The 16,794-nt window shown below is 40.5% G+C and overlaps 1 protein-coding gene across 3 annotated transcripts in view; it reads right to left on the reverse strand.

Annotated features, from left to right (window-relative positions):
* Positions 1–16,397, reverse strand: part of LOC124277159 (phospholipid scramblase 2-like) — a 39,097-nt gene extending 22,700 nt beyond the window's left edge. Inside the window, exons 1-9 of one of the 3 annotated variants that reach the window (XM_046712816.1) lie at positions 16,240–16,397; positions 11,553–11,637; positions 10,418–10,546; positions 9,499–9,576; positions 9,022–9,161; positions 7,881–8,045; positions 6,517–6,678; positions 4,923–5,026; positions 1,892–3,648 (exon numbers count right to left, since the gene is read on the reverse strand). In XM_046712816.1, coding sequence (XP_046568772.1) covers positions 4,964–5,026; positions 6,517–6,678; positions 7,881–8,045; positions 9,022–9,161; positions 9,499–9,576; positions 10,418–10,546; positions 11,553–11,622 — 807 coding nt within the window. In that variant the 5' untranslated portion in view covers positions 11,623–11,637; positions 16,240–16,397 and the 3' untranslated portion in view covers positions 1,892–3,648; positions 4,923–4,963. Of the gene's footprint in view, positions 1–1,891; positions 3,649–4,922; positions 5,027–6,516; positions 6,679–7,880; positions 8,046–9,021; positions 9,162–9,498; positions 9,577–10,417; positions 10,547–11,552; positions 11,638–14,874; positions 14,996–16,239 lie in introns of those variants that run through there. The other 2 variants (XM_046712817.1, XM_046712818.1) reach the window with 2 other exon arrangements.
* Positions 16,398–16,794: the final 397 nt, after the last annotated feature.

Genomic DNA, 16,794 nt, shown 5'->3' on the forward strand with positions numbered 1-16,794 from the left:
ACCGGATAACAGATTGGGATATATGTGTTCGGGGTATGTCGCAACTTGGAAGAGCTTTTTCGTTATTTTATTATGGGATGTCACCCTGATGTGAGAGGGAAGCCCTAATTGATGCAAGGCTTCATATTCTTGCCACTTTTACGAAAACTTCAACCAGTAAGAATCAGAATCAGGGAAAAACAGGAAATCAAGGTACGATCACAGGATTGTAGCGCCGAAGGGACGCAACGCTGCCTAGCTTTCTGTAGCACCTTAGATTACTGGGCGTCCGTTCTCTCTGTGTGTATTAGTTTCAAAACCGATTTTAAACCGTAAAGGCAAGTGAATAACGTAATAGGCGATGTGTGTAGGCTAGAATATACACATGACTAAATGGAAGAATAAACCAAAAAGCATTTAATATGGTTGAGCGAAGAGATTTGCTACGGAAGCAACACTTAGATATGTAAGTATATATGTAATCAGTTGAGAAACTGACTGGGTCTTCTCATCAACCAATATATAACTGATAGGTTATACAGGTAAATTTCGTTGATGGAATGAATTCATCAAGATGATAATAACTATAGGTAATTTCGTGAAGTATTTTGCACCATGTTTAGTAGCATTCAAGGAGCGGCGGTTTAGTAAGCTGATTTAGGGTTCACTCGTCACGCCGAAGATCTGGGTTCGATTCTCCATATGGGTACAATGACTCCAGCCCATTTCTGGTGTCCCCCGGCGTCATATTACTCGAATATTGCTAAAAGCGGAATAAATCTATTCTTGGTTACTCAGTCAGTACGTACGGAGAAACATCAGTGGTACAGTACGAACTTCACAGACCAGGCCATGGTCGGATAACAACAATTACGACACTTACCGTAACCCAACTGTACACAGCTGGCCAAAACACGGACAGCTTATTGATCTGTCCGTGTATATATCCTAGAGAACTGGTATTACAGAACTGGCTCATGTTAATCGCTATGGTGACGGGTAAACACCCGGAAGTCTGTCTGTTGACTGTAAGACCTTAATATAGATCTATAACGTATCCTTCGAAATTGTTGTGTTCCTTGTTGCAGTGTGAGTGATAACCCATGCTATCTTATAAGACCGTGTGATATGGGCGTCAGATATACAGCTGATATACTCTGGCGGGACATAAATGGTGTTATATCTTCAGTTATACCTTCGAGTCAACCTTACCTTGGCTTACTAATATATTCAATGTTGAACATTATTTATTGGTTCAAACTGTCATATGTAAGATTTTATTGTTCGTTTTATGTGATCCTTAATAAGTCATAGTGTTATGTTCTCCCACACTGCGATATCTGAATACAGATTTCACCAAATAGAAACATCTATGGCATGGAAACGACATGCACTACCCACTCGCTCCCTCCCTCCCTCCCTCACTCACTCACTCACTCACTCACTCACTCACTCACTCACTCACTCACTCACTCACTCACTCACTCACTCACTCACTCACTCACTCACTCACTCACTCACTCACTCACTCACTCACTCACTCACTCACTCACTCACTCCTCCTTCCATATGACCTGACAATAAACCCGTGAAGGTCCGGGTTAGAATGAACCTTCAGTAACCCATGCTTGTCGTAAGAGGCGACTAACGGGATCGGGTAGTCAGGCTCGCTGATTTGGTTGACACATGTCATCGGTTCCCAATTGCGCAGATCGATGCTCACGTTGTTGATCACTGGAATGTCTGGTCCAGACTCGATTATTTACAGACCGCCGCCATATGCTGGAATATTGCTGCGTGCGTCGTAAAACTAAACTCACTCACTCCCTCAAACGTTTCGTTTTACAACTAGAGATTCCTTAAAGATGATGGTCTCAACAATACCACGAACTTACAAAAACATAGATACATAGATATTTATACATTTTATTTCTAAACCATAACACATTGATAAAAGGGCCAATCTCATTATGTACATTTAATTCATGTATAAAAGTACTAAAGTAAAGGAAAAAGGTAGGTGGAATGCTCAATGGTAAAAATAACCGATATGACGAAATTCGTTAGCTGTATACTTTAGATAAGCCGACCCCTTCTACACACTGCGTTTTTATCCTCAAAATTTGGCTTATAGACGGTAATATACAGTAAGCCTGGATGACAGAAATCCAGATATCCGGATATTCAGTAAAAACGAATCTGTCCGGATATCCGGGGTCTCATTGTATACAACACTTGTACTTGTACATGTCAACACTTGTACTTGTACTTGTCAACACTTGTACTTGTACTTGTCAACACTTGTACTTGTACATGTCAACACTTGTGCAGTTCACACACGTCCGTGACGTTGCTCGGCAACAACGTCATACTTCTTTGGAAGTGAAAACTAAAGTGGCAAAATACTGGTGTTAGACGATGCTGTTCCGACAGATTCAACAATTATTCTTTCAGTAAAACAAACGTCGTTTGTGGTTAAAGATACCTGATTTATTTCATCACCCTCAATGTTTCAGAGGCTTGCCCGGCGAGTGGGTTGGGTTCAGGTATCTGTTGTAGAATGCACGTTACCCTCTAAAGCGCGTATACATACACACACATATGCATCCATCTGCAATGTTTATAACCAAGGCTTGTACAGAAAGATACCCATAACCTGTATATTTTTCAATGCAATATTGCGTCTCGATTTACTGATCAAAGGGAGATAAGCTCTATCTGGATCCCACAGCATTAACACTATGTTCTTCTATACAATGGATATAAGTAAGTTATAGAGGCAACGATTGAAAAGTTACTTCCATAAAGGCATCGCAGACATATCATACACACTTACTGGTTAAAAAAAATCAGTGTAGATGTTTAAATACTCTCATGTGTATCTCTCTACAAATAATCGAATCATAATCACAATGTTTCTTTTTCAAATTAAATAAATCACATACTGATTAACGGTAATATGGATATTCTGTTCTGTTTGTAAAAATAATTCTTCAGAATTAAATCATTTATGACCTGTTTCATTTAAACAATCTAACTACGACGTCTGTAGCAAGTCGCAAGTGTAACAGCGGGCTATGGTCGCATCTTGACATGCGCAGACCCAGGCCCAGTTCTACAAAGCGTTCTTATAGTAAATCTATGATACTATTTCGCGTTATTGTCTTTACGCTAAGATCGCTTTGCAGAACGATGTTCAACATGTGTATTCATAATCTCTATGTTTTTCCAAATGTACGTCTGTCCCGGCTTGTTGTATATGGGTATTGCTTAATTTTGCCGAATTTATAAAGGATTTATATATGAATGTAAATGTCATAAATTCAGCATTTTAAAAATGAATTTCAGATTAGATGTTTAGATGTTGAGATGCTATTCTGATGAAATTTAACAACAGCTGAATTTTGCACATGAGTATAGTTAATCTGTTATGGCCATGTCAAATCAAATATATTGGTATGGAAACGGGATGCTTTCTTAGATTGTTTGAGTAGTAAAGAAACAAGTACAAGCTGGTCACTGTGCGTTGCCCCCATAATAAAGTTATCAGTGTTTACTTCATGAACATATATAGAGATAATGCTGTTAGGTAGGGCAAGAAGTTGAGAACACTGGATTTTATGTTCCTAACCAATATGACACGACGCACGATGGTCTCTTCGCCATCCTCTGAAACGAAATAAACAACGTGTTACTAACGAAGTTTATTAATATGACATGGCTAATCCTAGCAAAATGGGCGGTGGGGTAGCCTAATGGTTAAATCGTTGGCTCGTCACACCGAAGACACATGGGTACAATGTGTGAAGCCCATTTCTGGTGTCCCCCGCCGTGATGTTGCTGGAATATTGCTAAAAGCGGCGTAAAACCAAACTTAGTCAGTCAGTAATCCTAGCAAAATATACTGAAGGAAACATTTAAGGGAACACCACTTCATGTCAGTGTTCCTTTATATATTCTCAGATTTCCTCTCACAGCGCTATTCAAAGCTGGTGATGAAAACTGGAAAATATTAAAGGGACACTTGAATTTTCATGTGTTCCTTTATTTGTTTATCTCAGTATAGAAGAAACGACCATTCAAAAACCGAGTTTTGTTGGTGTGGTCAGGGCATATGCCGTGTCACCGTTAGTGTGTCTTGTTCTCACAGTTCCTGAACCAAACGTAATGTCCCTTCATTACTTACTGCAACGCGATAACCTTATATATAGGAAGTCTAGATTTCCCACAGATTCAAGTTCTGAATCTCCAATCTCACAAGCTGCTTGTTTCAATTAAAATGATATATTTCCAGAGGCCGTATCAACGTAGACGATGAATCTGTAGCCAAGTCTGTGATGGCGCTGATGTTCGGGGAAAAAACAATGGTACATGTACGACACGCATATGCGTCTCTAGTGCCCTTCCCTTCTTGTACTAACGCCTAGTCCACGACAATATATTATTCTGAAACAAATAACTGCACTTAAATTGAAAAGAACCCTAGTTCCTGAGGAAATCTAGACTTGCTTCATTTAGGGCTTTTGCGCTGCAGAAAGGGTTTGATGGATGGGAAATAATGCGGTTCAGGGACTGTGAGACAAACGGTTCTGTTGTCTTAAGGGCGGATTTCATTTCCATATGGCCTAGTATGTCTTATATTGGATGTAGCTAGACTGAGAGATGACTCGCTTCGAAAACGAAATAAGATATTCAAAAGTAATTTGTTTTGTTGTGATTCGAAACAAATATATATTAACTTTTAGAAACATGTCTACACAAGTATTTGTTTCTTTCACTGTTTCTCCCATAGTGCTCTCAACAGTTTCTATTTCAATCTGTGTTGTGAGCTGTGATGATCGACTCTCTAACTCAGCTGCCATATGATTGGCTGGGATGTGACCCATTCACATTCTCGAAATCTCTTAACCAGTAGCATCCTAACCACTAAAACTGGTACTCACCTGTGTTACACTTTCTTGAGTAAGCGTCGTGAAAGATTTACCTAGAGTACCATGTTGGCTTCTTTTCGAACGCTGTCCTTGTTGTTTTCGAAGTACATAAAGTCCTGATACAAATAAAATCAGAAATTAATGAAATACCCATGAATATGCAAACAAAGTCATTGTCATTACTTAATCCATTGGTTGGCTAATCACATGACGCGCATCCCACCCGTCGGCACCTTCAGTGAATAATACACTGTCCATATGTGTTTGAAATGTAAATACTTATTGTATACATATTCGGGCCTAGACATAGGAAATGTACCATCGTCTTACATCTTAGAGGAGGGAGCACAGCGGTAGAAGGGACAGCGCAAACACGTATACTGCACGTCTTACATAGTTTAGTCGTTGTTGACATTATGGGTTACTCATCTGACATAGGCGGATCGGGGTGGGGGATGGATGTTGTTTTTGCAGGGGTGCGCACGCACCCCCCCCCCCCTTTGTTCTCAAAGTTTATCAAATGACCCGTGAAAACCCCATTTCTCACGAGAGCGCGCACGCACGCACGCACGCACGCACGCACGCACGCACCCACGCAGCCACTTTCTCTAAAAGGTAGGGCTGTAACGATACATCCAACTATCGATGCATTGCAATTGTTGAGTCTCCGATAGCAATTAATCGATGGTAGAAACGAAAAACTATCGATGCATCGATAGTATGTGTGACTATCGATAGTTTAGTAATTGACTTCCGATGTTAAATGCGCAGTGCAAATTACAGGAAGTACCAGATTTGTTCACTTTGATTTAGATTGCAGACTTGTAGCTTCACTGAGTTTATGTTTTAACTGTTTACCTAATCTGGGTTTCAAGTTTCTTGTCAGTTATTAAATTGACTGAAACTACTTTAACTTGTTTTTTAGTTCATATATACTATACGTTCATTTGGGAAATGACTTCAAATGAGAAAATTCAAGGAGAAAAAAACTATTGCAATAGTTGTTTCACCCTCAATAGTCACCTCTACTAAAAGCTGTATCCGCCCCTGTCAGATGTGAAACAGATGATTTGTGAGGTGGATTATTCATTTCAATGTGAACGAGGAAAACTATTTTATGCCATTAGTATTTGAAACGAGCTTCTAAAGCTCTTGGTATGCCTCTCAACAAGCTGAAAAATTTTGTCCGTCGGTGGGATTCTAGCTACCAGACGTCGTCATATGAGCGATATATTCTCAAGCACGACGTTAAACCCAATTTCACCTCACCTCACCTAGCTACCAGGACAAGCAGGCATGTAGGGTTGATAAATCAGAAAACTCAAGTCAGATGTGCAATTGTTAAATATACTCTTGACGAAATACCTTCAAACTGAACACGAGTTAATCGTTACAAAATGTACAAGCTATGGCATCTTTTGAACACACTGAACCAAAAAATGTTAGGGACCAAAAATATCTTCGGGGATATTTAAAAATATATCTTTCCTGATATCTATGATTCCCTATCCAGTATAGCTGATATTTGCATCATTGTTGACCCTTCATTATAATCATACGAGGAAGAGTATCTTCAGCATCAGTGTGGGCGCCATGTGTTACTCACAATGAGGAAGACTGCGCCTAACATCACCGCCTTCATCTTGACATCAAGGTCCATGGGGAAGGTGACGCCGAAGTTGTCGGTGTCTGTGAACAGTTCCTTTACCAGCCCGGACCACTGTTTAGAAATTCTGCCCACATCGAATCGTTCATCTTCGGACTTCACCTAAAGTAAAAGCAAATTGATAGTATTATGTTATTTACTGCTCGAATCATTAAATACTTTGAATAGAAAGTTGACAGAAGAATATATATCTTACAGATCGTACATTCGGGTTTGGATATGACAAACACTTCACCTTCTGTAATCATTCCACATTGGTCTGTAACATATACAGTAATGTAAAATCACCTATAGTTACTATATATGTAATACAAAATACTAGAAGAAACTTTCATTGCAAAACCAAAGTACCAAAGTATATGAGTGAATGGTCGGTGGTGTGGGAAGGAGAAGACATACTTCCACTTCTCGCAAACACCCGGTGTCATTACTGATTTTATGCGATCTATTCATATTGTAATCATATACTCTTTACAGCTATTTCCCCCTCAATAGAAATTTGTTCCAAAAGGAGTGAAGACTCGATCGGTATTCGTTTTAACTGACGTTATTTATCGAGACTGACATAAAGTGGGCTGTATCTGCACGACTGTTTGAGATACAGGCATATCAAGCTTGCAGTATTGATCCTTAGAAACAATCCGATTAACCTTTTTTATCACAGCTCGAAAAATATGCAAATGAGGTCACCTCACAGGATCTACTTTAAAGCTCAATACATCAATGCCAGGCGTTCTTTTACAATATTCTATAAACTCCTCATTTGCTTAGATAGGTCTCCTGTGTCGCAGAACCACTGCCAAAGCTATGGTTGCAAATAATATTGCACCAGATGATTCGCTCAAATGAATATATGCACATAATATATCAATATATACTCATGGAAACAAATAAGGGAACACATGAAAGTACAGGTGTTGCTTTATTCTGTTCCAGGTTTCTTCACAAGGTATGTATTGCACTGTGGGTGAAACTTTGGAAATAAATAGAGGAACACTTGTTCTTTCATGTGTTCCCTTATTTGTTTCCATGAGTATATTATAGAAATGTAATATAGAGGGGAAGTGGTGAGACTGTACGACTTTGCTGAAATGGGTCTCTGACATATGGTATTGCGTTGAAGCCTTTAGTCCACCTACAATTATATGCAGACTAGAAATACATAAACGTTTTAACCACTAGGTACCCCACCGCCCCGGTCCAGATAATAAACAAATGTGATACAGCACAATCAACTATTGAACATCAACGTGTCTCCAGCATCGAAGTATATGTAACATCGTTATGTAAGTATATTCACTTACATCAAACTCCACATCACCACATATGTTCCACTGACAGCAGGGTCCCTCGATACGGAGAACCGTCTCATCATTCTCATCCATCAGCTTGTACTTGGGTAGACACGGGTGGCACCCCTGCCGCACATACCCGATTGTGTGGCCGAGTGGGGCTTGAACCTCCACTTTCTGAAATAGCAGTGGGTAACAGTGCAAAATGTGTGTAACTTCGTACATTTGTCCGGGTAAACAAACTCCCCATTAACGGATCATTGTTGTACACACATTTTGTACACAAATTTCGTGACAGTTTTCAACAAAGGAGGTTAGCAAAATCAATGACAGTATTTTTTAACATGGCTGCCACCCAAGTACCCTTTCTGCAGTAATCTAAAGAGGAGACCAAGGCTGGGATATGATCAGATTGAGTGCAAATGTCAAAACAATCTAAGGATTCAATAAAGCGATGTAATGTAAAAAGAAGATGAGGACCACCCGATTAATTCGTAATGAATGTGAATTGGTAGCACAGACTAACTGTAGTAATTTGAAATTAAAAGGTCCGCCTTAATTGCATTAGCGTAATGGAAGGCGATGGACAAATTTGACTTCATCATACAGTATTATCATGCAAAAATGGCTGCCCATCGGACACAAGATGGCTGCCGTGGCGGCCATATTGAAAATCGCATCACAATTTCCGGATCATGTTCTGGTGGCATAACTTGAGAGATACTAATAATGTGTCCATTTACAGCTTCAGAGGTTCAGGTTCAGGTTCACACCACAGACAAACATGCCATAAGCTCATTAACGAAGGCTGAACATAGGAACATCCTACGCCAAACTGATACTGCTTCCATAGAGGCCTTTAAAAATATTTCAAGAGGCGTGGCGCTGAACGGGTTAGGTTGGTTGGTTTATTCTTTACCACTCAGCAATGATCCAGCTATATGGCGGCTGTCTGTAAATAATCGACCTGGACCAAACAGTCCAGTGATCAATATCATAAGCATCGATCTACGCAAATGGTATACGATGACATGTATCAACCAAGTCAGCGAGCCTGACCACCCGATCCCAATAGTCGCCTCTTACGACAAGCATGGGTTACTGAAGACCAATTCTAACCCGGATCTATATGGTCTGAACGGGTCAGGCTTACCTGTAGACAACAGGGGAAGAAACAGGACGAACAGCGAAGGGGACGGGTAAGGTGGATGACCTCCCTGTTGTTTCTGTCAAGGATCTTGATGTCGAAGGGTCTGCTGCTACCACAACAGTTCCTGGTGCAGCAACAGGTATCTGGGGAGTACACAGACGGTGATAGTATACATGGGTGAGTGAGTGAAATATAAAGTCACATCGTGACTTGCTATACATAAGAGGGAGGGAGTATCAATATTCCAGCAATATCAGGGCGAGGTACCCGTGTGAGGAACTGAACCCGTGTCTTCAGCCTGACGAACGAAAGCTTTAACCACAAGGCCATCCACTGCCGCAGCACACATACGAATCTCGCCTGTGGCAATCGACTATACATGTGCAATGCAAGTGCTGGGGACACATAAACAGCCCTACACATACCAGTAACATGCCTTCTACTGTCGTGTGAACATCCTTGCGAATACCAGCAACATACCTTCTACTGCCATGAACAGCCTCTGTCCTAGAGTGTTGAGGATTTCATACTTGTTGTTTGTTTCGTACCCAGTGATCGCTGAAAAGTCAATAATGTATACACAAGACTGTATAAATAGATTATGTTAAAGCGTCATCGAGTAATGACGTGTTAGATAACACTGTCCGCCCTAGCGGCCCCGTTTCACATAGCGATCGTAGCGCTAAGGTGATCGTAACTCCGACACTTTAACATAGACTTACGACTGTCGTAGCGCTACGATCGCTTTGAGGAACGAGGGCCTGGGCCCCGTTTCACAAAGCTCTAGTAAGCCTAAGATCTCGTAACTTTTCTCGTAACATTCGTACTTCCTATTCTGTAACATTGACTTACGATAGTCTTAGCGCTACGAGAGCTTTGTGAAAGGGGGCAATGGTTTGTAACTTCAACAACAAAACGGTACAAACATTTCGCTTCTTGCTTATCGTATAAATTTGTGATTAAGGAACATACTACAATAGATGTTTCCTCATGAAGTGTTATGCAATGGCTATGTTATGTTCTTGGAATTGCTGCATATTAATGTAGTTTCATTCCTCAGCGTTACGAAGTATTTACCTACACAGTATGTTCAGGGTCCCGATCCACAAAGTGTTCGTAACGTTACGACCTGTCGTAACTATATAGTTTATCATAGAGTTACGAATGTCGTAGGTTTTGTTGAACGGGGCCCTGAACCATAACTTTCTTCGCAGGCATCTGAATTTACGGTTTGTAAATTTAAGGAAAAGTATATTTTAGAATCTTTGATTGCATAAATCTTAAGATCATTATTCTTTAGAGTCTTGAAAAATGCTGCTTGAAGCATAAGCATACATGTATAGGTAGTGCCCCCTGTGATATTTTCTACTTCCAAAGAGGGATCATAGCTGTACAATACCTTCAAAGACTTCCACTTTCTGTTTGACGAGCAGCTGGTCGATGGCTACGAGACCCTCAAGCCCGGGGGGACACCCTGCCGGCACCTGACTAGTCTGAGACCACCCCACTGCTCCTGATTGTGGGGGCACTGCAACACGTACTTCCTCGTGAGTCACATATACATATATATGTCATGTTCAAACTATGGAATCCTAGAAGGGACATTGTCGCTATGTCGCCATTACATAAACCAGCATAATGTGTCAAAATTAAGTGCGACAAATGTCCAAAATGTCGCGTAGTCGCATTGTCGCACCTTGGTTAATTTGGACACCCTTCGCTTTTTTTTGTAAGAGTGACAACGCGACATTGTCCCTTCTAGGATTCCATACCAAACACCTTAACAGTCCTTACGCGGTAATCAATATATATAGAGCTTCATAGACTGCGTGGAGAACAGATCCCAAGCAACCTATGATTATTGCACAAACCGACTTCATCGATCTGGTAGTCAAGCTAGGTGAGTTTGGTGATTGTGTCATCGTACGCCAACAGGGGTTGGTGGGGTAGCCTAGTGGTTAAGGCGTTCGCTCGTCACGCCGAAGACCCGGGCTCGATTCCCCACATGGGCACAATGTGTGAAGCCCATTTCTAGTGTCCCCCGCCGTGATATTGCTGGACTAAAACTCACTCATTCATTCGTATGCCAACAACATGGACGTTGCCCACAACATCATCACAGGTGTGTTTGATCCTCATCAATGCCAGGTCATTTACAGGTGGCCGTCATGTAATATTTGAAGTGCGGCGTTAAACAACAACGGAACAGTTTTCATTAATACTGCCAGTGATTTTCTCGCATGATATTAGATAGTTACACTGTTATTTCATTGGCGCCTCATTACCAATAGGGTATCGTTTATGTTCCAGACAAAAATAATGAAAACTTAACGATATATTATACATAAAATTAAAATAAAAATGATTAATTATTTAGTTAATTGTACTTTACATCTGCACTGATGGTAGATCTTATGACACCCGGTTGTGACATGATATCTGTTGAGATCGGACCCTCATGTTGACGAAGTGGTGTCTATTAGAGAACACATCCCCGACATATAATTATTTATGACTATAAATCGGTCACATACCTCCAGCCATGGGTTGTGCTGCTATCGGTTGACCCCCTCCGGGGTACGCTGTAGGGTGCACGCTCGTCATGATTCTTCCTCAAATCTGGATTCAAGGAAAAGAAACAAAATGTAGCAATGAAAATGTGAACAAATGATGATTAAAAGAACTAGATCTATATTTATTTTCGCTTTCACATGTTGGTTTGTGTTGCGGTGTGATCGTTGCCGGGTTATTCGTATTTAACGATTTACCAGAAAGGATTAAAGGCTTGTTTCAGTTGCCTTCTGGCAGGACGTAACGAGGGTGGCTGTGTATGAATTTAGGATGTGATACTCAACTTATTACAAGGAAGTATGTGCTACCCAAAACATGTATTAGTAACAAATGAACAAGTAAATTACAGCGATCTCTACAACTGAGTACAATATTTTGAAAGAGTATTGTGTGAGTAAGGTTCAGCGCCGCTTATTCCAGCAATATCACATAATAGAAGTTGTGGGAATGAAACCGAACCTTCGGCAGTCGCCTTAAACACTAGGCTACCACTCCTGGAATGAATCAGTATAGAAAGGTACAGGTTACAGCTGAATGTTAGCGAAAAGTGGTATAAGCGAACAAAAGTTTAAGTTATTTCTAAACTCACAATCAACGGTAACTATTATTTTTAACTGACACACAAAATATACGCATGTGCAATTTGTGGAATAATTTTGAGCGAACTGACAGAAAAAAAGATGTTGTAGTGGGATGCTGTAATACTGTTCTCTGAGTTTGAATCTTCATCCATGTTGTTATTCCTAGACATAAGCTTCCAGTCATTTCTTACAAAAGTCAAGAGTCAAATTCACTGTGCGGTTAATGTTCCTGTATAAGTGGATAGCTAATTAGCAACAAATTGCTTATAGAGGCCTCTTTCACTTCCTTATAGAAACAGTCCCGTAAATAACAGTAGAGCCATGCTGTGATTGAAGAGTGAAACACGAATTCTAGTTTGAGATAACACCGTCACAAATCCGTTCATTTAGCACGTTTAAATCTGCCAAGAGATCAACAGTACAATCCTGGAAACTGACATTTGAAAAATACAACACATTGAAAATATGTAAGAAGCTAGCGTTGCACTTTATAATTGTTCGGGAAGAGTTGTTTGTTACTTTGCCTAGCTGTAGTGGGGAAGGACGAGAAGATGTGTGCATGTGCCCGGTATCCCTTTGTTACCTCCCCTGTGGGATTGTGCTAGTCTGTCTCACAGTCCCTGAACCACATTATTTTCCCTACATCCTAGCCTTCCCTGTAGTGCTAAAGCCCTAAACGAAGCAAGTCTAGATTTCCCCAGGTTCTGAATCTCTGGTCTCCCTAGGGCTCCTCTTCAATTTAAATGGGCTTGTTTGTTACTATCAAAATTATATATATTCAGAGACTAAGCCTTAGTCTAGGATTGTGCGTAAGAACTGATCCAGTAATTTATCATTATTCGTTAAGGCGATTTAATGTGCGGGATGGTCACGCTTGGTGATTCAGTCGATTATCTGCTCATGTTATCAGTCACTGGATTTTTTTTCTGCTACTGACCATTTTTGTCGTACGTCACATGACTGGAATCCTGATAACGGCGTACCGAAAACATAAACACAACTTCTGTTACCAGGTCAGATGTTACAGCTTAAATACTTCGGTTTTACATGTTCAACTAAAGCAGAAGAGGATTGATGAAAGTAACCTAAGAAGTTTACACAAATGCAAATATATGCGTATATGTGACTGTGTGTGAATATATTCATATATTGGGATTCCTTTAAGTAAAACAATACTGTACTAGCCGTATAAATCGTGATGACAGCGGGTGAAAGAAACAACACCTTCGATCTGCAGACAACTTCTGACCAGTCTAAAATCAGCATGCGATGCATATTAAAAGGTTGTTTATACAATTCAACTGCAAAACCTCCGAGCTGGTCCTAAAGACCTATGAGGAAGCCACACATCATGTCATTATAACAAGATACCAACTTTACAGTATTATAGGCAATAGTGTTCGTAGGTTACAAACCTACGGAAGCTTTGACACAAATACGGCGCTACCACCACAACATACTCGAGTAGCCAGGCAGAATACGGTTTACTGTTTAGCAAACTCTTTGTGTCAACTGTGCCCCGACAACCCAGGTCGTTACACTACCAGGTCAAATGACCTGGTGCCGATCTAACCAGGTCATTTAGCCCATTATAAAGCCTCCGAAACGAAGTCATATGCAATCCATAAACTTTCAATTACCGTCACAGAAGAAAATATAATCAGTTTTTATAATTGCTTTATAATCTAATTTCTCCTGTCTATTTTCTGTATGTGTGATACAGTTCATATCATGCGATGTGTGATGCAGATGTTGTCATACAATGTGTAATAGGTTTATACCATGTGATGTGTGATACAGTTTATGCCATAAAATGTGTAATAGGTTTTATATCATGCGATGTGTGATGCAGATGTTGTCATACAATGTGTAATAGGTTTATACCATGTGATGTGTCATACAGTTTATGTCATACAATGTGTAATAGGTTTACATCAAGTAATGTATGATACTGTTTATCTTATTCAATGTGTAATAGGTTTATATCATGTGATGTGCCATACAGTTTATGTCATACAATGTGTAATAGGTTTATATCATGCGATGTAACATACAGTTTATGTCATTCTCTCTCTCTCTCTCTCTCTCTCTCTCTCTCTCTCTCTCTCTGGTTCGTTATAACCGAAATTCGGTTTACGCATTTCGACTAAAGTATACAGCACGTGACCGGGACAAGACCTCGTTCGTTATATCTGTCAGTTCGTTATAAACGTAGTTTACTACTAGTCTGTCTCTCTCCCCTTTACCCTCACTCAACACGCCTGTCTCTCTCCCCTTTACCCTCACTCAACACGCCTGTCTCTCTCCCCTTTACCCTCACTCAACACGCCTGTCTCTCTCCCCTTTACCCTCACTCAACACGCCTGTCTCTCTCCCCTTTACCCTCACTCAACACGCCTGTCTCTCTCCCCTTTACCCTCACTCAACACGCCTGTCTCTCTCCCCTTTACCCTCACTCAACACGCCTGTCTCTCTCCCCTTTACCCTCACTCAACACGCCTGTCTCTCTCCCCTTTACCCTCACACAACACGCCTGTCTCTCTCCCCTTTTCAAACAGTGTATCAAGCACCTTTTCTTTAGGCGTTCCGTATATTTGTCTCTCTAACATGTGATCTAAATCACAAATTTTCATGTACTAATGTATCAAACCATGGGCAAACTTTACAACCAAGTTCAAGTTCAGCTAAATATTTAAACACTTACCTTCTAAACACTTAGGCGTTTACTGCCCCATATCCTTCTCAGCTACTTTCTTTATATAAGACAAGATTATTTGTAACCTTTCATATGAAACGCTCCCATTCATTCGCTGCCGTTCCAAATCAAACTGTCAATGCACAGAACACACTCACTTCAGGCATAGAGCGCGTTTCGTAGATACGTAGCACAACAACGCAACAGAGTAACTGATTGTAGTCCTTCGACATAATCCTTCCCCGGTGATCACCACGGGTCAGCTCAACTTAGCATAATTTATAATCCCAAGCCGGGCGTTAACATGGCCGTATTTACTGACTGATACTTGACAACCGATCGTAAACACATCGATCTGAGGTCGATCATTTCTTTACGTTGATTTATTAGACCACTTTGGTTTGAGGGCTTAATTTTACCAAGCGACCTCTCTCCATTATATACAGGACTGAGGCATACAAGTACGCTGTGTACAGGTACCGGATTACAGATTGGGATATATGTGTTCGGGTTATGTCGCAACTTGGAAGAGCTTTCCGTTATTTTATTATGGGATGTCACCCTGATGTGCGAGGGAAGCCCTAATTGATGCAAGGCTTCATATTCTTGCCACTTTTACGAAAACTTCAACCAGTAAGAATCAGAATCAGGGAAAAACAGGAAAGCAAGGTACGATCACAGGATTGTGGCGCGCCGAAGGGACGCAACGCTGTAGCACCTTAGATTACTGGGCGTCCGTTCTCTCTGTGTGTATGGGATTAATTTAGGAGTTGAAGTGTTTAAACTAAGGATTAATTATTTGTTTCAAAACTGATTTTAAACCGTAAAGGCAAGTGAATAACGTAATAGGCGATGTGTGTAGGCTAGAATATACACATGACTAAATGGAAGAATAAACAAAAAAGCATTTAATATGGTTGAGCGAAGAGATTTGCTACGGAAGCAACACTTAGATATGTAAGTATATATGTAATCAGTTGAGAAACTGACTGGGTCTTCTCATCAACCAATATATAACTGATAGGTTATACAGGTAAATTTCGTTGATTAAATGAATTCATCAAGATGATAATAACTATAGGTAATTTCGTGAAGTATTTTGCACTATGTTTAGTAGCATTCAAGGAGCGGTGGTTTAGTAAGCTGATTTAGGGTTCACTCGTCACGCCGAAGATCTGGGTTCGATTCTCCATATGGGTACAATGACTCCAGCTCATTTCTGGTGTCCCCCGACTTCATGTTACTGGAATATTGCTAAAAGCGGAGTAAATCTATTCTTGGTAACTCAGTGAGTACTTACGGAGAAACATCAGTGGTACAGTACGAACTTCACAGACCGGGTCATGGTCGGATAACAACAATTACGACACTTACCGTAACCCAAACTGTCCACAGCTGGACACCAGACGGACAGCTTATTGATCTGTCCGTGGATAGATCCTAGAGAACTGTTATTACAGAATTGGCTCAGGTTAACCTGCTATGGTGACGGGTAAACACCGGGAAGTCTGCCTGTTGACTGTAAGACCTTAATATAGAGCTAACGTATCCTTCGAAATTGTTGTGTTCCTCGTTGCAGTGTGAGTGATAACCTATGCTATCTTATAAGAACGTGATATGGGCGTCAGATATACAGCTGATATACTCTGGCGGGAGTTAAATGGTGTTATATCTTCAGTTATACCTTCGAGTCAACCTTACCTTGGCTTACTAATATATTCAATGGTGAAAATTATTTATTGATACAAACTGTCATACGTAAGATTGTATTTTTCGTTTTATGTGATCCTTAATACTTCATAGTGTTATGTTCTCCCACACTGCATTGTAGTGTGATCTTCCGTAATGTGCTGCATTGTGATCTCCAGTGAAGTCTTGTGTTGCGATCTTTCATATTGTGTAGCAATATGATCTTACATATTGTATTGG

The sequence above is a fragment of the Haliotis rubra genome, unplaced genomic scaffold (genome assembly GCF_003918875.1).
Source record: "Haliotis rubra isolate DU_JTF1 unplaced genomic scaffold, ASM391887v1 Scf219, whole genome shotgun sequence".
NCBI classification, from domain to species: domain Eukaryota; kingdom Metazoa; phylum Mollusca; class Gastropoda; order Lepetellida; family Haliotidae; genus Haliotis; species Haliotis rubra.